This window comes from Schistocerca nitens, chromosome 3 (genome assembly GCF_023898315.1).
Source record: "Schistocerca nitens isolate TAMUIC-IGC-003100 chromosome 3, iqSchNite1.1, whole genome shotgun sequence".
Classification (NCBI taxonomy): Eukaryota; Metazoa; Arthropoda; class Insecta; order Orthoptera; family Acrididae; genus Schistocerca; species Schistocerca nitens.
The window spans coordinates 49,465,325-49,483,854 of NC_064616.1; the positions used below are offsets into that span (position 1 = coordinate 49,465,325).

Consider the following 18,530-nt stretch of genomic DNA (forward strand, 5'->3'; position numbering starts at 1 on the left):
ACACAAAAAACCACAATGCCCAAGCACAATAATGAGGAAGTATGAGACATGCACAAAGATTTCACAGCTTGTATAAGTCAACAGTCACTTCAGACACTTCTCTGCTGATGAACTATGTCGCCTTCTACCCACCTCTACAAAAAATGTTTTCCTCTCAATGGATGTCTTTACACATAAATCTCTACACATATATAACACGGATGGGTTCAAAATCGCCAGAAAAACTTATGGCACAAATAACTTTTGCAAGATTATCTGCAGGAAAAATTACATGTACCCCTCCCCAACCTGCATAAAATGAACAAAGAATAGGTTATTGACTTTTCTCTCCATAAAAAAATTGACAACTCTGAAAAACAGTTTTCATTTCCCTATTGGACAACAAAGGTCTGTTGCATTACATCTGATACCAAGAACAGATTTTCCGAAAAGTTTTCAATAAAATTAAGCAAAAATGCAGATTTCTGGAGCAGTTTCAGATAATTTTTGAATCATATCGAATCTACCAGAATTTACAGATTGTTCTGCATCTCATTCCATCATGAAAAAATTAATATCATTTTGAAACATCTATAATGTAATGAGAGCAAGAACATATATGTACATGGATGATTTTAACTTACACTATATTTGTTTGAGGATCATGCTTAATATCGAGGGGGGATGTGTGAGGAAAAAGGGGGAGGGAGTGAGAGGGTGGGGAGGGAGTGAGAGGGTGGGGAGGGAGTGAGAGGGTGGGGAGGGAGTGAGAGGGTGGGGAGGGAGTGAGAGGGTGGGGTTGGATGGGGAGGGAATGAGAGGGGGGAGGGAGTGAAGCAGAGTGGGGGGAGGCAGAGCGCAGGAGGGGGGAGGGGGGATTTACAGAAAAAGCTCATTAGTATTATTTGACTTTCCTCTACAGTATATTGACAAAAAATACCTGAAAATTACAACAGTCTTAACTTCAAGTGGCAATCAAGTCACAAGACAAACAGGGAACAATTATAATACATAAAATACTATACTAAAATGTCAGTCATTGTAGATCCATTGCATTTCAACATTTTTGTCATATAAACTTTTGAACATAAAACTAAGCTTCCTGAACAGGTCATATAACACAGAAATGTCAGGCAGGAGGTACAACATTTACTAGATCTATGTATAACTTTTATCACAAAAGACATCAAAGTTGTACTCACAACAAGGAATAGCACTGATATAGCTACTTCCTCAACATATAATACTCAACACATTCTTCCCATAATTAGTTCTTTACAAATTTAAATCATTTTCAAACACACACTCACAAATATCTGTACAAAATCTCAAAATCTAGTTTATTAATTCAAAGATATAAACAAGCACATAAAATTAACACCCTTCATGTAATACTGAAATTGGACATTGTTTCAGTCTGTTGTAAAAAGTTGTACAAAATCAGAAACAAATGTAGATAACATAGCAAAAAAAAATACACATTAAGTACAATAATACAATTTACAAAGAAAATGTGATAGAAAAGAAGGATAAAACAATAAAAACAATATATGGCAGTCTAAAAGAGATTTACAGAGCAAGAAAACACGTTTTATACAGAAAACCATGTGTGGCATAACAGTTTCATTACTGCTCCAACACACAGTTTCATACAAGAAACCAAGTGAAGTGGCAGTAGCCACAAGCAATAAGTTTGAGTAGTACAGATCTGATTATTCTTATAGACACGACAGACTGCAGTTATGTGCTCAGCAGCACTCTTTTAAACAACATCAAATAGACATTTAACATACAATCTAAAACAATCTCTTTTTCCACAATCCAACATTTTATCTACGTACCATTTCACTTGGATCCAATTCTGTGTCTGCTAAAGTGCGGAACCTAACAAACCCATTCTCTGCCACTAACATTGAAGGGGATATTCTCTCTCTTGCTGATGACAATGTTTGTGACACATTCCTATGCTGATGTACAGGAGTTCGCCTTTCAGAGTCTAGAGACACAAGTGTACCCGATTTTTTCACTGAACGACGGACATCAGAACCCACTGGCGCACCACAATATTGTGACTCAATAATCCCTGAAGTTTTGTGTGCCTGTCCATCATTTGACGAGCTACATTTAAATGATGGTTCTGGTCGTCTCACATTATGTCTCGCAAGAGTCCCACTACCCTTCAATGATCGCCTAACTTCAACGGTTGAGAAAGGAATATCAAACTCCGCTCTTTCTCCTGTAAATACTGGACCTTTCTTGACAGATCTCCTCTCAGAAGATCCCACTTCTGTAACTGGAAACGGAGCCTCATGTGGAACATAGCCCGACTTTCTCAAAAGCCTACGTTCTGAGGTAGAGACAGAAAAACCAGATTCTGAAGCAGAGAAACTGGTGTGAAGATTGTTTAATGGGAATGAATCATCATAAACTTTCTTCCCTGTACGAACAGTATAGTCATGAATAGCTTGATTTGTTACACATACAGCCGGATAAATGTCATCAGCTGTTTCATTACTCTGGGTCGTATTAGTGCACTGACGACAACGAAATAGTGCAAGGCCTGAATTTTGCTGCCCTTTTGCGGCTTCAGCACGATCCTGGCGCATAGGCTGAACACCAGCACTCAGCAGTAAGAAGCAAATCGCAATCTCTATTACCCGAACTGAAAACTGATGACCCCATCGCAGCCAAGGAAGAGACTTACCCTCCCACTCTAAATTGTCATCAACACCAAATATCCCATACAAATGGGCAGCTGACAGCAGCAAACTTAATAGTGCTGCAGCTAATGTCAAACGTATTGCTATAGATAGCGTTGGGTGATGAATATTTGTGAAATTGTTTCCAAATGAGCTATCCATTTTACGAGTTGCAGACCTGACTAACATCCTGTATGAGTACAAATATGCCAGGCCAACACATACACATATAAGAACAAACAAACACTGACAAATCAGAGATAGAAAAGATTCTGGAGAAAAGCCAGATGCAAGGTCCAAACTAACACACAAAACAATATGTACAATTATAAAAATTGCAATAACTGTAGGTTTCTGCAAATAAACACCAAATACATAGACCTTTGTAGTTAGGAGGAGGAAGAGAAAAAGTACTAAAAATGCAGATGTGATGCAAGGTGAAACAATGTGAAACATCAAAAGTGAAACTGGTTCTGGAAAAGACTTATTCACATTGTAAGCATCATAAAACAGATATACACTACGCAATATACCAACTACAAACAGTAATGCATGCAATGACACAAAATAGCCATATGAAAGCAGTCGTCTACACGAATTTGCACGTGCAATGTTGATGAATGAGCAAATACTAAGCACTGTAAAGAGGCTTCCAGTAAGATACACATGAACATCCCATGCAACACCCCATTTGCCACGAAGATCTTTGTGGGCTGGTGTACTTGGAGAAATTGCCACATGAATCCCACGATCATCAGATTTAGGAGGCTGCTGTTGATCATCTGGTAATTCTTCATCACGCCTTGTACTACGCTCATCCACAGCTAAGTCAGCGTCTGCTGGTACAGTATCCTGTACTCCAGAAATTCCTGTCTGTTTCTCTTTAGTATCTGTGGAATCTGATTTGGAAAATAGTGAATGATTAGAGCTGGGCTTTAGCGCAATATTTTCTGAGCCTTGTTGTACATCAACAGAACTTGTTTCTGTTCTTGGATATATACCTGGTAACTGAGGGGCTTTGGATTCTGTATTTGGCTTTATAATAATTCCTGGGTTACTTGGTTTTCGGCCACTGCTTCCAGACAATATACGTGAAACACTTGGAGAATGTAAACTGGGAACAGTTTCGTATTCCGATTCATTATTGTGCCGTACATTGAAATTGCTGTTGCTTACTTCAGAAAAAGGGGTTTCTGGGGGTCGGTTAAAACTTGGTGTATTCAGAGGCTTCTTTTTGTCTCGGGGAGATGACCTAAAATAAAAGAAACGCCTAATATCTTATAAATGTCTAACAGTGTAGCATATATTTACTAATGACACATTACATAACTAATCATTTAAGAATTGAATATCCTTACAGCACATCAGTATCTTTTATGTCCTACTGATACAACTGAACATAAAAACATGTTTTGAAACACTCAAGTTTACTTTTCCTGGTAATGCTTGAATATGGATGAGGGACTCCAAGTATGACAATGAAATATCCAAACATAAAACTATTCCTGTATCGAGAAAATACTATAAGAGTACTTACCTCTCCTTCTCCAATGGAACAAGGTCTGGAGGTCTATCTGGAATTCGTTCTCTGTTTGAAGGGGGTCGCGGAGGTGGTGGAATTGGACGTCTGTTTGATGAACCTGAATCAGAATAACTGCCTCGTAAAGTTGGTTTGTCAGCAAATGGATTTGAATATTCTGGAGGAAGTGGAGGTGTAAAGAATTTTCTCATATGAGGCAAGAGTGAAGGTACTTCATGTGTGTTTGGAGTAGTGTATGGTGAAGGAGTAGACTGAACACCACTGTTGTACCTACTAACAGACCTCACCAGTATTCCTGAGTGACTCCTGTTAATGGAATGGAAAAAACGTGATGTATGTGGTGTGCTTGTTTTTAATGACAAATCAGGAGTAAAAATTCTAGTTAATGGTTGGGAAGAAGCAGTTGTTGCGTCAGGTATGACATAATATTTGGAAGATGCACTTCTTCTTGATTTGACAGCTATTCCCGTGCCGTCCTTGTTTGAAACATCAGAAATTTTCTGCTCAGCCAATGTTAATGTGCGTTCATAATTAAAAATATCAGTTCCACTTGCAAAAGCTGACAGGTATAACAGCGCAAGACAGAATAATGCCATATTTTTATGTCCGGCTTTGCACAAGTGAAAACCAAGGTAATTTCCTCGTTTGTTGAACTACATCTTCAAAACTCTCTTCATACGGCTGCGGCAGGGTTTCTGCAACCAAAATAAAAATTAAATAGTTTTATTAGTTCTTTAAAAACACCAATTTATTATTTACATGGGAAATTTTAGTTTCTGAAGCCTGACAAATCACTGTAATATATCAACATACACTTGGTGCAGTCTGATATGGAATCAATTACTTTAACAGTGTCACTTGTTTATTACAAATATATTTCACAGTTACAGTAATCATTTACAGGTATTTAACTGACTATTTATATCTATTCTTGAATTTATGTTTGGTATACGAGTTGTCATGGAGAAACAACTTTAATCTTCATTTAAAGGTACAGCTCCTCTTTTTCAGACATTTTTATTTGCATAGGGTTAACTTACAAAGTGTTTTATAGCTATGTATTTCACTCTTTACTGTGCCCAAGTTTTAATTAATAGAGAATGTGCATCATTTTTACTTCTAGTATTGTATCTGTGAATATCACTAGTATTTTTGGACTCCGTCAACAACAAATGGTATCAGTAAATAAAAGTACTGTGAGGTTACTGTTAACACTGTCAATGCTTAAACAGATGTCCACCGAAATGATAAAAATATTGGTGCAAGTTTTAAAAAATGGTTGAAATGTCTCTGAGCACTATGGGACTTAATATCTGAGGTCATCAGTCCCCTAGAACTTAGAACTACTTAAACCTAACAAACCTAAGGACATCACACACAACCATGCCCGAGGCAGGATTCGAACCTGCTACCATAGCGGACGCGCGGTTCCAGACTGAAGTGCCTAGAACATCTCTGCCGCAGCGGCCGGCGCAAGTTTTAATATGCATCCTGAAGCAATCTGAAGGGTGTCCCAAAAACCTTGGTAGTCGTAAGTATATAGACTGCATACGATGTTAGACTGATCACTTTGACATGAGGAACTAATTGTCAATGTGGATTATTTAGCTTCTGCCGAGATATCCACACTGATGGACCGCCATTGCAAACACTTTTTGACACCACAAGTTTGCAGAAATCTGGTTCACCTAAATTATCATCAGAACTAGGATCACAAAATGCTGGACTTGTGGCCATAATAGAAACACTACTTTTCTGCTTGAGGGTAAAAACGGATTTTTTATATTACACTCAATGTCTCACTACATGATCTAATAACTTTGAAAAACTTTTATAGCCAGAAAGACCAAATTCTATTGCATACAGGTTAACTGACAAATGTGAGAAGGAGGCAATCTGCTATCTTCAGGTGGTTAAAACCACACAGTGGAATTATTCATAGTGAAATTGTTTTACCACCTATCCAAAGATGTAGCTGTGGCAGAATACACAACTTGTACTGAAATCCCACAAACGATTACAGGTATGTTCAAGTTACAGGCATTACAGGACACTGGCACACTAAAGTCTAGATCAGGGCCAGTGGCAATCACGGTGGTGTTTCTCTACTTCTCACAGGTTGGTAACGCATCAGTTTTGCGTAGACAATGATACAATACTTTCATGTAACCAATGAAAAGCAAGAAAAGAAGCAAAGTATTTATAGCACGGAAATTGAGATCATTCTCTTGTTTATTGTTTATTCATAGTTTTATTCAATTTTTACTGTTCTAGATATGGCTGCAAATTCTATTAAGTGGTCTGGTGCTTCATGGTGACATAGTACAGTGGTATATGTTGCACGGTTCAGTTGTGGAAGAATGGAAATGTATTAAATGCGGTGAAGAAATGGCTCTGAAAAAAATTTAAGGTTACTATTTATGGCACAGTGTGGGAGTGCAGGAAGGCTGCCAATTTTCCAAGTGTTCCATTTGGAAGAAGTCCTAGTTTGCTACAAGCAAATTAAAAATTGACACAATTCGCAGTTCACATATTTGTGGGTTTGCAAGTGCAGATCTGACTTTATCTCTCATGAACTGAACAGGGCTATGCAAACTACTGTTGAGTGGAGAAAATTTTGTATGGACATTTGTGTAGAGGTGCGCCTCACACAAAATGAAAAACTTGGTGGTGAAGGAGTAATTGTTGAGACTGACAAGTCTCAGTTTGGCAAAAGTAAGTTTGGGAGGTGACAAGGCGAGAGGTAGATTGTGTGTGGGGAGGCATACAAAGAGTATCATACTACCCCCTCCCCCTCCCCCCCCCTTCTGTGTTGTACCTATATTACTGAAAGTTTATCTGCTGGAAATTATCATATGGAACATTTTGACAGACAACAGCTGCTTCAGACTGTTTTCATGTGTACAAGAGCCTGAAAGATGAGGGTTTCCAGCATCTCACTGTCAACCACAAACTGGCCTTTAAGAAAGCTACGACAGGTGCCATACCGAAAACAGAGACCACATGGGTTGCTATGAAATGCTTGCTGCATGGCTCAAGACAGTGCAAGACATTTTTTGATAACTATTTATTCACATGTGGAGAAAGCAGAAGCAAAACGAGTCAGATTTATTTTTAAGTTTTGCAATTAGCATGAAAAAATTTTCCTTCCTGTTTCATTTTTGCTTTTCCTTTTCAATCACAATTGTTATTCCTACCATGAGTAGCAATTCTATTAATGAAATTGGTTGCCACACATGTGACTTTTTGCTCATTTTCTCACTAATTATGAGAATATGGTTAGGCTGGAATGTGACAGTTCAGATGACAGTTAGCAAAGCCAATTTACGTAAACGCTAAAAATACCTACTTGTGATAAAATGATCAGTAGCTTGGCCAATGTCCAGGTTAGGTTTGAATGTGACAGTTTGTTCACGAGTACGTGAATTCGGTGATGTGAAAGTTAAAAATCCTACATGGGGTTATAAATTGATCTGTTGCCTAGCCTGAGGCCTAGGTTAGGTCAGGATATGACAGTTTGACTCACAAAAATTACATTAATAATCCTTGTTGTCACAAATATTTCACTATTCTTTCTGAACATGTTGCAAATTATGGGTTTCTGGTTAGTTTGGGACTTAACAGCACAGTGTACATTGATGGGAGAGAAATGAGCAACAATTATATTTATAATTTTGTTTGTCATAAACATTTCACTCTTCCTTCTTATTAAAATTACAATTTTTCAGGTTGTAGTAAACTGACATGATAATGTGATAATATTCCTTCGTCTCTTGCTTCCAAACATGTCCTCTGTCTGCTGCTCTCTCAATGGCTGTGTACAACCAGCAACTGAAACATCCCCTTTTCATTCCCATCATACCTCACAATGATTGTTGACAATATTGCTGCACAAAACACATTAAGTACAGCACTGGCCCTAGACTAGACTTTTACCAAATGATAAGGAAAATTGGATCAGACAAGAGACAAAGCCAAGACTAAGCATTACTTCACTTTATGGTTTCTCAACATACAATGGATGATCAAGAAGTTTCTATCAGAAGACCACACCGTCCATAATCGGTATGCCAATCAGGCGAAATTGTCATGTGCATTGAGGCAATCATCCCAACGAAGCGCTAGGCTGAAGATACTCGTTTGGTAAAACACCATGTCCTGATGCGAGAAGAAGCTTGTAATTATCTGCTCCATATCCTTGTCTGACAGGAATCGTCATACCCTTCAAAAACTTTTACCAAATGCATGATAATAAAATTGGGAGAGATCAGGACTGTAGGGCGGGGAAGGGAGAGGGGGGAAGGTGCCTCGAGTGTCTTCCACTTGAACTGGTGTAACTTCTACATTACAATATTTGCGATATGGGGATGTACGTTACCATGAAGAAGCAACACCCAGAACTTAGTGTACGATTCCACAATGTTAGTTTTCAACAGACATGCTGCCCCATACACATTCTTCATTCTCCACTGGATGTCTACCGTTGTTTATCCTTTGGCAGCCAAGAAAAGAACAGGAGCACGTTGGTCCTGTTCGGCTGCATTTGGTAACAATGCAGCCATAGTTCACATTTCCACATTTACTCCACATGTCAGAAATCCATAAATTCCGCACTAATCCTGTGCCTACATGTCCGTGTTTATGTACCCACATCGGAGTTGCACTACACTGCATATAAACTGCACCAACAGCCTCATCGCCCCTTATACAAACTGCCATCCGCACTGTCTGCAGGTACCTAGCTACTTTAATATGTAGACTTAAAATCAACAACACATTATTGCTAACATCTGCACATGTTGTGTGTTGCGAAGACTTTTTTTCTGTTCTTGTGGAAAGCACACAACATTGACACCACTGTGTCAAATAGGAATTTGTTGCATGAAATCATTAACTGGATGATGCTACAAAGACTTACTTAAAGTGATCATGATGGCAAATACATACATGCTTGGGTAGCTCAGATGGTAGAGCACTTGCCCGTGAAAGGCAAAGGTCCCGAGTTCGAGTCTCGGTCCGGCACACAGTTTTAATCTGCCAGGAAGTTTCATATCAGCGCACACTCCACTGCACAGTGAAAATCTCATTCTGGAAACATCCCCCCACGCTGTGGCTAAGCCATGTCTCTGCAATATCCTTTCTTCCAGGGGTGCTAGTTCTGCAAGGTTCGCAGAAGAGCTTCTGTGAAGTTTGGAAGGTAGGAGATGAGGTACTGGCAGAATTGAAGCTGTAAGGACGGGTCGTAAGTCGTGCTTGGGTAGCTCAGATGGTAGAACTTGGTTGGTTTGTGGGATTGAAGGGACAAGACTACTAGGGCCATTGGTCCCATTTTCAACGAACTTCTAACACTCACAAGCAATAAAAACAAACAATGGAGATGACAAGAGACGACACAGGACAAGAAAGACACAGACAGATACCAGATAAAAGGAATTAAAATCACATCGAGTGTGACAGTATTTGGCCGAACATAGAAATGAAAAAGGAAAAGCCAACCACCAAGAAATGCATTAAAAACCCCAGTCTAAAATCGTAGACCAAAGGCCAGTCTCAACACAAAATAAAGGACAAACACTTAGATCAAGCGATGAAAACCCCCTGCACAAATAAAACTCAAAACTAAATCTGCAATCGCAACGTCATCTGATAAAAGTGCAGGAAGTGTATCAGGCAGTGCAAACGTCTGCCTGAGCGGAGTTAAAAGCGGGCAGTCCAACAAGATGTGGACCACCATCAAAGCTGACCCGCAGCAACATAAAGATGGGTCCTCACGGCGCAATAAATAGCTGTGTATCATCCAGGTGTGGCCAATGCGCAGCCTGCAGAGGTCAACAGAGTCCTTGCAAGAGACCCGCAAGGAGGAGCGCCATGCACCGGTAGCCTCCTTGATGGCCCTGAAGTTTCTTGGATGAAAGAAGGGTGTGCCATTCTTCACCCCTGCTGCAAAACTGACCTGAGGTCACTGACCGAAAGGGCAATCTCCAAGGCTGGTGCACTGACAGCATGTTTGGCCAGCGTGTCAACACATTCATTTCCTGGGATGCCGACATGACCCGGGGTCCACACAAGGACCACAGAGCGGCTGCAATGGGCAAGAGTATGGAGGGACTCCTGGATAGCCATCACCAGGCGAGAGTGAGAGAAACACTGGTCGACAGCTCGTAAACTGCACAGGGAGTCGCTAACGAAGGACTCACCTGAGCAGGAGCGGATATACTCTGGGGCGTGAGTGATAGCGACCAGCTCGGCAGTGAAAACACTGCAGCCAGCCGGCAATGAGTGTTGTTCATAATGATACCTTGAGTAAGAGCATAACCGACACGAGCAGCAATCATCGAACCGTCACTATAGACAACATCAGAGCCTTCAAACGCGGCAAGGATTGATCGAAAGAAAGCAGCGGCGGAGCGCCTCAGGAGGGACTGAGTCCTTTGGGCCCTGTGCCAAATCAAGCCGAAGGCATGGGCGGGGCACACATCATGGGGGTATACGCAGAGGGGCCCGAAAAAGAGGTGGAAGGGGGAAAACCTCAAGCCCAGAGAGAAGAGCTCTGACGCGAACCGCGATCGTACACCCTGAGTGGGACCGCCGTTCCAGAAGATGGACGACCGACAGAACAGGAGACGATAATTGGGATCCCGGGCAAGCTACAAACGTGTGTTGCATAAGCGGCCAGTAACCATTGGCGCCAAAACCGCTATGGCGGGACACCTACCTCCACAAGTACGCTGTTGACAGGGCTCGTCCGAAAAGCTCCAGTGGCGAGTCAGATCCCGCTGTGAAGGATGGGGTCCAGCAACCTCAATGCTGAAGGGGATGCCGAACCGTAAGCCAGGTTCCCATAATCTAGACAGGACTGAATTAATGCCTGGTACAGCCGTAGAAGGGTAGACCGATCGGCACTCCAGCTGGTGCGGCTCAAGCAACGAAGAGCGTTAAGATGCCGCCAGCACGTCTGTTTATAAGCTGCGATCTTTAATCGTCTCAGCAATCTTGGGCGACCACCAAGGCACAGTCCTCCGCCAAGGGGACCCAGAAGAACAGGGAATGGCAGCGAATGCCAGAATGTCCACCGCATCCTCAGACTCAGAGCTTGTAGGTAGCGGTGGAGTGGGTGCCACCGCAATTTCCTTGGTCTTAGGGGTCTTCGATTTCTCACGCTGTTCCTTTGGTTGCCCTTGCTGGGAGGGCTTCTTTGATTCAGTCTCCGGGACTGAAGAGGACCGTGAAGCCCTACGACCAGCTACCTGGGGCTTCTTCAGCCCCTGGCGGGTGTTTGGTTTCCCACTGGTAGGAACCTGGGAACGGAGTAACCCAAGGGATCCCATCCTAGTGAGAGAAGCTGAAGAAGACTTAAGATTCTCTGGCTTAGAAGTGGGGATTGGTGTCCCCGATGATTGGGGAGGTGCTGCTCCCGAGGTAGGTGGTGCGGGAGCAATAGGGAGGGAAGTGCCCCCCCACCATCAAGGGGGCAGGTGTGGTCCTTCGGCTCTGAGAGTTGACTGCATGTGGTGCAACAGATGGAGCTGTAAAAGGAGTGACAGTGGCGGCATAAGATGATGTCATGCGCACGGGATGAAGTAGTTCAAATTTCCGTTTAGCCTCAGTGTAGGTCAGTGCTAGTTCTGCAAGGCTCGCAGAAGAACTTCTATGAAGTTTGGAAGATAGGAGACAAGGTACTGGCAGAATTGAAGCTGTGAGGACGGGTCGTTAGTTGTGCTTGGGTAGCTCAGATGGTAGATCATTTGCCCGCAAAAGGCAAAGGTCTGAGTTCGAGTCTCAGTCCGGTACACAGTTTTAATCTGCCACGAAGTTTCATCTAAACCTAACGATATTCCACACGTAAGTCCTGCAGAAACCAGTACAACAGTTTGCACCTTGTTTAACATCTATACTAAATGAAACATAGTGACTGTGCTAGGTACCTGAATCATGGAAGACGACAAGAGCAGTAATTGTCAAAAACTCCACAGACAAGAACTCCTCGGAATGTAAGCCCAACAGGCCTATTTCCCTTATAAATAACCTGGCTAAGGTCTATGAATGTCTATTGTGTGAGCAACTCCAGGCACACAGGGAGCTTCACGTACTTAGCCAGTGTCAATTTGGTTGCCAATCATGAGACATACGGCACAGTAGACAGAAGCTCTCAAAACACGCAATGGAAATTATGGTGTACACTGATGATCTTCTAGTAGGGGTTTCTGTGAACTCAAGAGACAGTCTTGAGAATAAAGCTTTTTATCTGCAGTGAACAAACTGACAATTGCAGCACATTATCCTATCTACATTCTGCTTAAAGTTAGATTATCAGTGACTAGAAATCCAACAAATGAATTAGTTACCACAGCTAGAAAGATGACCTGCAGTGATCACATGTCAGCTGTAGTGGACAAGTCACTTCTAAATTAATGTACAATAGGCCTATATCAAGTACAGGCACTACAAATTTCAGGCTACTACATTACACCATGAAAATATACCAATGTGCCACGTTGATAGTGACAATCAGTTCTGGCACAGGTGGATTGAGGGCATAGTGGTGTTCTAGAAAGGCTATCTGGTGCAGTCTGAACCACTCTGGAGGACTCTTGGTATATGGTTCTTGGACTGTACCTAACAGACATAAGTATTCTGTACAATGCTGCTGCATATTGGTTACACGTGGGTCAATCCATACAAAGTGGTCCAAGAAAAAAATAATTGGTAGGCGAGGTAAGCTAATCAAATAAAGTATACCAATTGCATAAGGTAACACACCACATGACACTAGCTAATGATTATTTCTCGAAATAATACTGTGGTAATTGTTTCAGCAGGCTAAAAATTGCATCTGCGAGCCTATACAAATCTGATTGTTGTCTTCCCCCTTACACCAACAATTGTCTACTCACAATTATTTAGCTAGAAGTTCTTGAAGTGTGCAGTTTAAAAATGGTGTCTCAGTGTTCTGTTGGTGTTATTATTAATGAAGCAGGTCATAAAAGTGTGTATGGAGTGTATCCTAAAGACATTACTTTAATCGAAGATTATAGTGAAGAAGAGAAAGTGTTTCACTTACGAGTTGGCCAAGAGGTCAAATCAACATGCAAGTACTATGAAATGAAATACTTAAAATAATTTCATCACCTTTTTGGTCAGTCTTGCATGGATCCTTTTGAGAAACATAAGAAACCTATAACAAAAGGTCTGCGAGAAATAACATTTGATCATTATTCTAAAAATAAAAGCCCTTTTGTCAATCTCATCCCAGGAAAATCATTATGTCCAACTTGTTATTCTGAGATATTTGTAATTCACAAGAGAAAGGATAGTGAAACCTCAGATACAGAATTCTGTGACTTATCAGCAAACATTAAAAAAGTTTTCTAATTTTACAAGCTGTATCTACTAAGTCAAGATAAAAGACCAAAAGCCTTGAATACCAAAATTGAGAAAGTGGCAGTTACAGCCAAAAAGAATTTGGATACAATTTGTACTAAAACAGATGGAAGTTCTAAAGCTCCACCAACCGAATATGATGATTTGATAGAAAAACTAAAAACTAAATACAGTACTTCACACGAAGAGGATAAAATTATCAGTTTACTGCCGAATTCTTGGAGTCGAGCAAAAGTTACTGGTGATTTCCCTAAATCGCTCCAGGCAAATGCCGGGATGGTTCCTTTCACAAGGGCATGGCCGACTTCCTTCCCCATCCTTCCCTAATCCGATGAGACCGATGACCTCGCTGTCTGGTCTCCTTCCCCAAACCAACCAACCAAAAGTTACTGATGAATTTTATGTGTCAGAATGTCTTGTTAAGTTAACAAGGCAGTTAGTAAGAGAACAGGGAATTTTACCAGCACTACAAAAGAAAAGTGCATCTAATTTGGTAGATGAAAACACACACAATAAAGTTATTAAGTATTATGACAATGACAATAACAGCCGTTTGATATCTGGCAAAAAAGACTGTTTCTGTGAAAGAAAATGGTTCTAAGATTCAAAGTAAAAAAAGGTTAATATTGTGTAATTTAAACGAACTATTCACTGAATTTAAAAAAGAAAATCCTGACATTAAAATTGGAAGATCAAAGTTTTGTGAGTTGAGACCAAGATGGTGTATTGTTGAAGGGGCATCTGGTACCCATAAGGTTTGTGTTTGTTAGTATCATCAGAGCATAAAGTTGATGATAGATGGGGCCAATCTTAAAGTTGACTATAAAGACCTTTTGGGAGTTATAGTATGCAACATTGACAGTTACAATTTTATGATCAAGGGAAAATGAGAAGATTGTCCAGGCAAACAAGACTTACTTGACATGTTTGAAGAATCCAAAGATGACGATTTGATGCCTGACAATATAAAATACAAACAAGGGGTGACACAACACAGAACTGAAATGGTGACAGTCATAAAATCACGAGAAGAGTTTTTTGAAGTGTTGGTGGCTAACATTGAAAATCTGAAAATGCATCATTTTATTGCAAAAGCTCAAAGTAAAATTTTGAAAGACAAAAAGCAAATTGACTTTTCAGAAAATTATTCCTTTATTGTTCACGATGAATTACAAGGGCACCACTGGGTAAACAAACAGGCCACAGTTCATCCATTTGTATTCTATTATAAAGATGAAGAAAAACTAATAAATGTCTGAAGATGGTCTTGTAAGCCGAAAACTGGTTAACAATGTAAGTAATATTGTAAAAAAAAGCAAACTGGTGCTTTTCTTTTATTATAAACTAATGAGCCACAGCTTTTGTGTCATAAGTGACTACCTTGAACACAACACTACGGCAGCGCACATTTTTTCAACAAACTACATTAAACAGCACAACCCTTCCATAAAAAAACTGATTTACTTTTCGGATGGGGCAGCAAGTCAATATAGAAACAAAAAAATTATTAACATCTCCTTTCATAAAGAAGATTTTGGGTTTGATGTAGAATGGCACTTTTTCACTTCATGCCATTGGAACAATGCTTGTGATGGTGTCGGGGGTACAACAATGCGATCTGTCACAAAAGCAAGTTGGCAGTGGACCAATGACAATCATATCATAACATCCCAAGAAATGATTGAATTCTGTAAAAAAAAACATATCAAAAAGTCTATGACATTGTTTTGAAGGAAAGGTACAACACTTGTCAGAAGATTAAAGGCACTCTATCTTTTCACTGTTTTGTACCCCATTCACACAACTTACTGAAGTGTAACATCACATCAACTTTGTCTGATAGTAAACATCAGTGTGGAAAACTTTTACAACTGGTTCTTCAAAATAAAGACATAGTGGCTTGTGTTTACGATTAACAGTGGTGGATTGGAGAAGTTGATAGGCTTGACTGTCAAAGCAAAGATGTACATGTTGTACTTTATCATCCTCCAGGACCAAGGGCATCTTTTAAAAAAATTGAGAAGGATCAAGTTTGGATGCCACTTAAAAATGTACTACGGAAGCTGTCTCCCATGAATTTACAACTGTGACTGGGCGAACTTATAATCTAACACCCAAAATGAGTGAACAAATTTCTCAAATGTTCAATGAGTGATGTACTAAAAACAATAACAAGAGAACAATATAATGTAATTAGTAGGCTTATTTTCAATAAAAAAGTAAGTAATCATAGATATGATTAAATCATATACTGTAACTAATATATTTTATTCCATAAGCCTACATATCGCAATGTTAAAAAACATTGACCTGTGTGTGTAATTTTTTTCCCTTAACTTCCAATTGAATCTCAAAGTTGAAATTTATACTGAAGTTTGATATCATAAAGGCCTATTAACTGTGAAATTTGCATTTTTATTTGCCCCCCCCCCCCCCCAGCAAAGATATTGCAGGCCACAAAATGGAAAAATTAAATAATTTTTTTTTAAATAGTGTACTTTTTTAAGTGTAAGCTGCTCACCATTGATACTTTATAAAAAGTAACTATACTATACACTGTAATACCAGAAAAAATATTACAGCTGAGAAATTAATCTTTCTTTGGAAAATTATTGTTCAAAAACTGAGTTTTTTTAATTTGTGGCTGATAACTTTGAACTATTAAAAATATATTAAAGAATACATCCAGCTAAGTGATAATGATGTTAATTTGTAGCCCAGAAGGTGTTAACTAAATGCATTTTATCTGAAAGGCTTAGGACAATCCACTACTGAGCAATTGTAAAAAATGTAGATGCTAGCAAATACAAAGAAACGCATGCGGCCTGGAAGAAATATGGCCGCCATTTCAAAATAATAAACAATATTTTTTAAAATATTTTTGTGACTACTAAACATTGGGGAATTCACCCAGCAAATATAAAATTTTTCTGAGATGGTCAAGCAACCAGTGCTGGACAACTTGGTATGGACTCACCCACATGCCATGTCAATCCCAATCCCAGTTAAGGCACAAAGCTTTGACACGACATGCTCCTTATCCTACTCACGTGAAGGACTCAAGATAGGTGCCAGGAAATGCTGAGATGAAGGAACTCCAAAACACACCATCTTCCAATGAGAATTGTTTAACACCTTTAGATACAACACTCCACTTGCAATTGACCTAGACACTTCTGCAAGATACCCCGAAAAATATTGTATAATTAACAACCTTGTAAACAAAATACCCATGAAATTGCTAACAGAATATACGAAATTCCACCACTGGGGACTTACTAGTGTGCTGCAGGTGCAAAATATGGAGTAGGATCCTGCAGTGTGTGCAAGTGGGGGAAGGGGGGAGGGGGGGAGGGGGGGAGGGGGGGAGGGATTGCCAAACAGTAAACATAAAGTGTTCAGTGACAACATTATGCATATGGAGTTCACATTTCCACCATTACCTGTCCACATCCTAAGCAACATTCACACTTACAACACTACGCAAACAACAGGGAAAAAAAGTGCTGTCCCCACATCGTGTGCAAAATAAGCATACCAGGCAAAACATGGTAATGTCACGTAACACATCTCAAACTTTTATAATGGCCTCAATCTGGTGAGGAACGACATCAACAGCTATTTTTGTTTATGCCATAGCCAGCTGCAGCCACTCATTATAACAATAATGGATAGTCCTGGATGAAAAAATATGTAAAATAAGGGAAGGGCAACCAGTTACTTACAGAGGACTGATGTGTGGTGCACAGATGCGAATAATAGAAAATAGTTAACACTAGCTCTGACGATCCTCCTCTTTTTCTGATAAGAGTACACACATTTACACACAAAACCATGCGGGCACCAATGTGGATGCACATTTGGTGTCTGTGTGGTTGTGTGTGACTATGTATTCTTATTGGAAAAAGAGCAAGAGCTTGAAAGCTAGTGTTAACCATTTCCTATTATATGCTTCTGTGTGCTGTGCACCAGTCTTGTATAAGTAAGTGGTTACCTTTCCCTTACTATAAATATGAAGCCACTCACTGATGATTAGATTCTATAAAACTATTAAAATGTGGGGATACCAATTGCTCTGTTTCACCTGCTGTACCAAACAGAGGCAGACATTGTCTACACAATTACAACTGAGTGCTTTAAAGGGCCAGTCGAGGTGTGACAGGGTGCATGAGTGTTCGTTGGACCGAGAACATCTTGGGAGATGGGAGTGTCCACAGCATACTCATCCCAAGGACGTATAAGAAAGGGCAACACTTGGTCCCGATAATGTTGAAATAAACATTCTGGTTCACATTCAAGACACAAATCAGTGGACTGACATCACGGTACGTAAAACATTCCCGAAACTGCACAGACCCACTTACAGCCCTAGCTGCATACCCTCCACACACTATGGTACAAAAATGTCTCATTGGACCATTGGTACACTTGAGATACTGCATCGTTTGAAAGCAGGTAAAATGGCAAATTATCAGACCACATTACGTGCCTCCAATCTGCTACTGTCCAGTTTCTCTGTTGTTTCTTCCATTGAAGGCACATAGTTTTATGTACTGTTGTGAGCGATGGCCTTTCACTACGTACCAGACTAAGTGTCCACAGTATGTAGTTCCCTTCACAATGTTCATTTAGGAACTGATCGACATGGACCTGCATTCAGCAGCAAATTCTTCCCGTTTTGAAATGGACTGTCACTGTCAATGCGTGACGCTTGTTTGTCTCCAGATCCTGCAGGTTATGATCTTTTTACACCATGTTTCATGGCCATGTGTGGTATACCATTCCTTGCAGACACATCAGACTAACTGTGCTGATACACCAAAAACCAGCTTCATTCATGATATAGTCATGGGTATGTCCAAACACAACAGTTTCTTTCTCTCACTGTGTCACAACTCCATGTCGATCCACCTTACTACGCTGATTGCATA

At 40.2% G+C, this 18,530-nt stretch overlaps 1 protein-coding gene across 1 annotated transcript in view; it reads right to left on the reverse strand.

Annotated features, from left to right (window-relative positions):
• Positions 1 to 1,325: 1,325 nt before the first annotated feature.
• LOC126249065 (uncharacterized) overlaps positions 1,326 to 18,530 on the reverse strand; it is a 54,740-nt gene continuing 37,535 nt past the window's right edge. Inside the window, exons 3-4 of the mRNA XM_049950716.1 lie at positions 4,216 to 4,913; positions 1,326 to 3,930 (exon numbers count right to left, since the gene is read on the reverse strand). Coding sequence (XP_049806673.1) covers positions 1,809 to 3,930; positions 4,216 to 4,814 — 2,721 coding nt within the window. The 5' untranslated portion in view covers positions 4,815 to 4,913 and the 3' untranslated portion in view covers positions 1,326 to 1,808. The remainder of the gene's footprint in view (positions 3,931 to 4,215; positions 4,914 to 18,530) is intronic.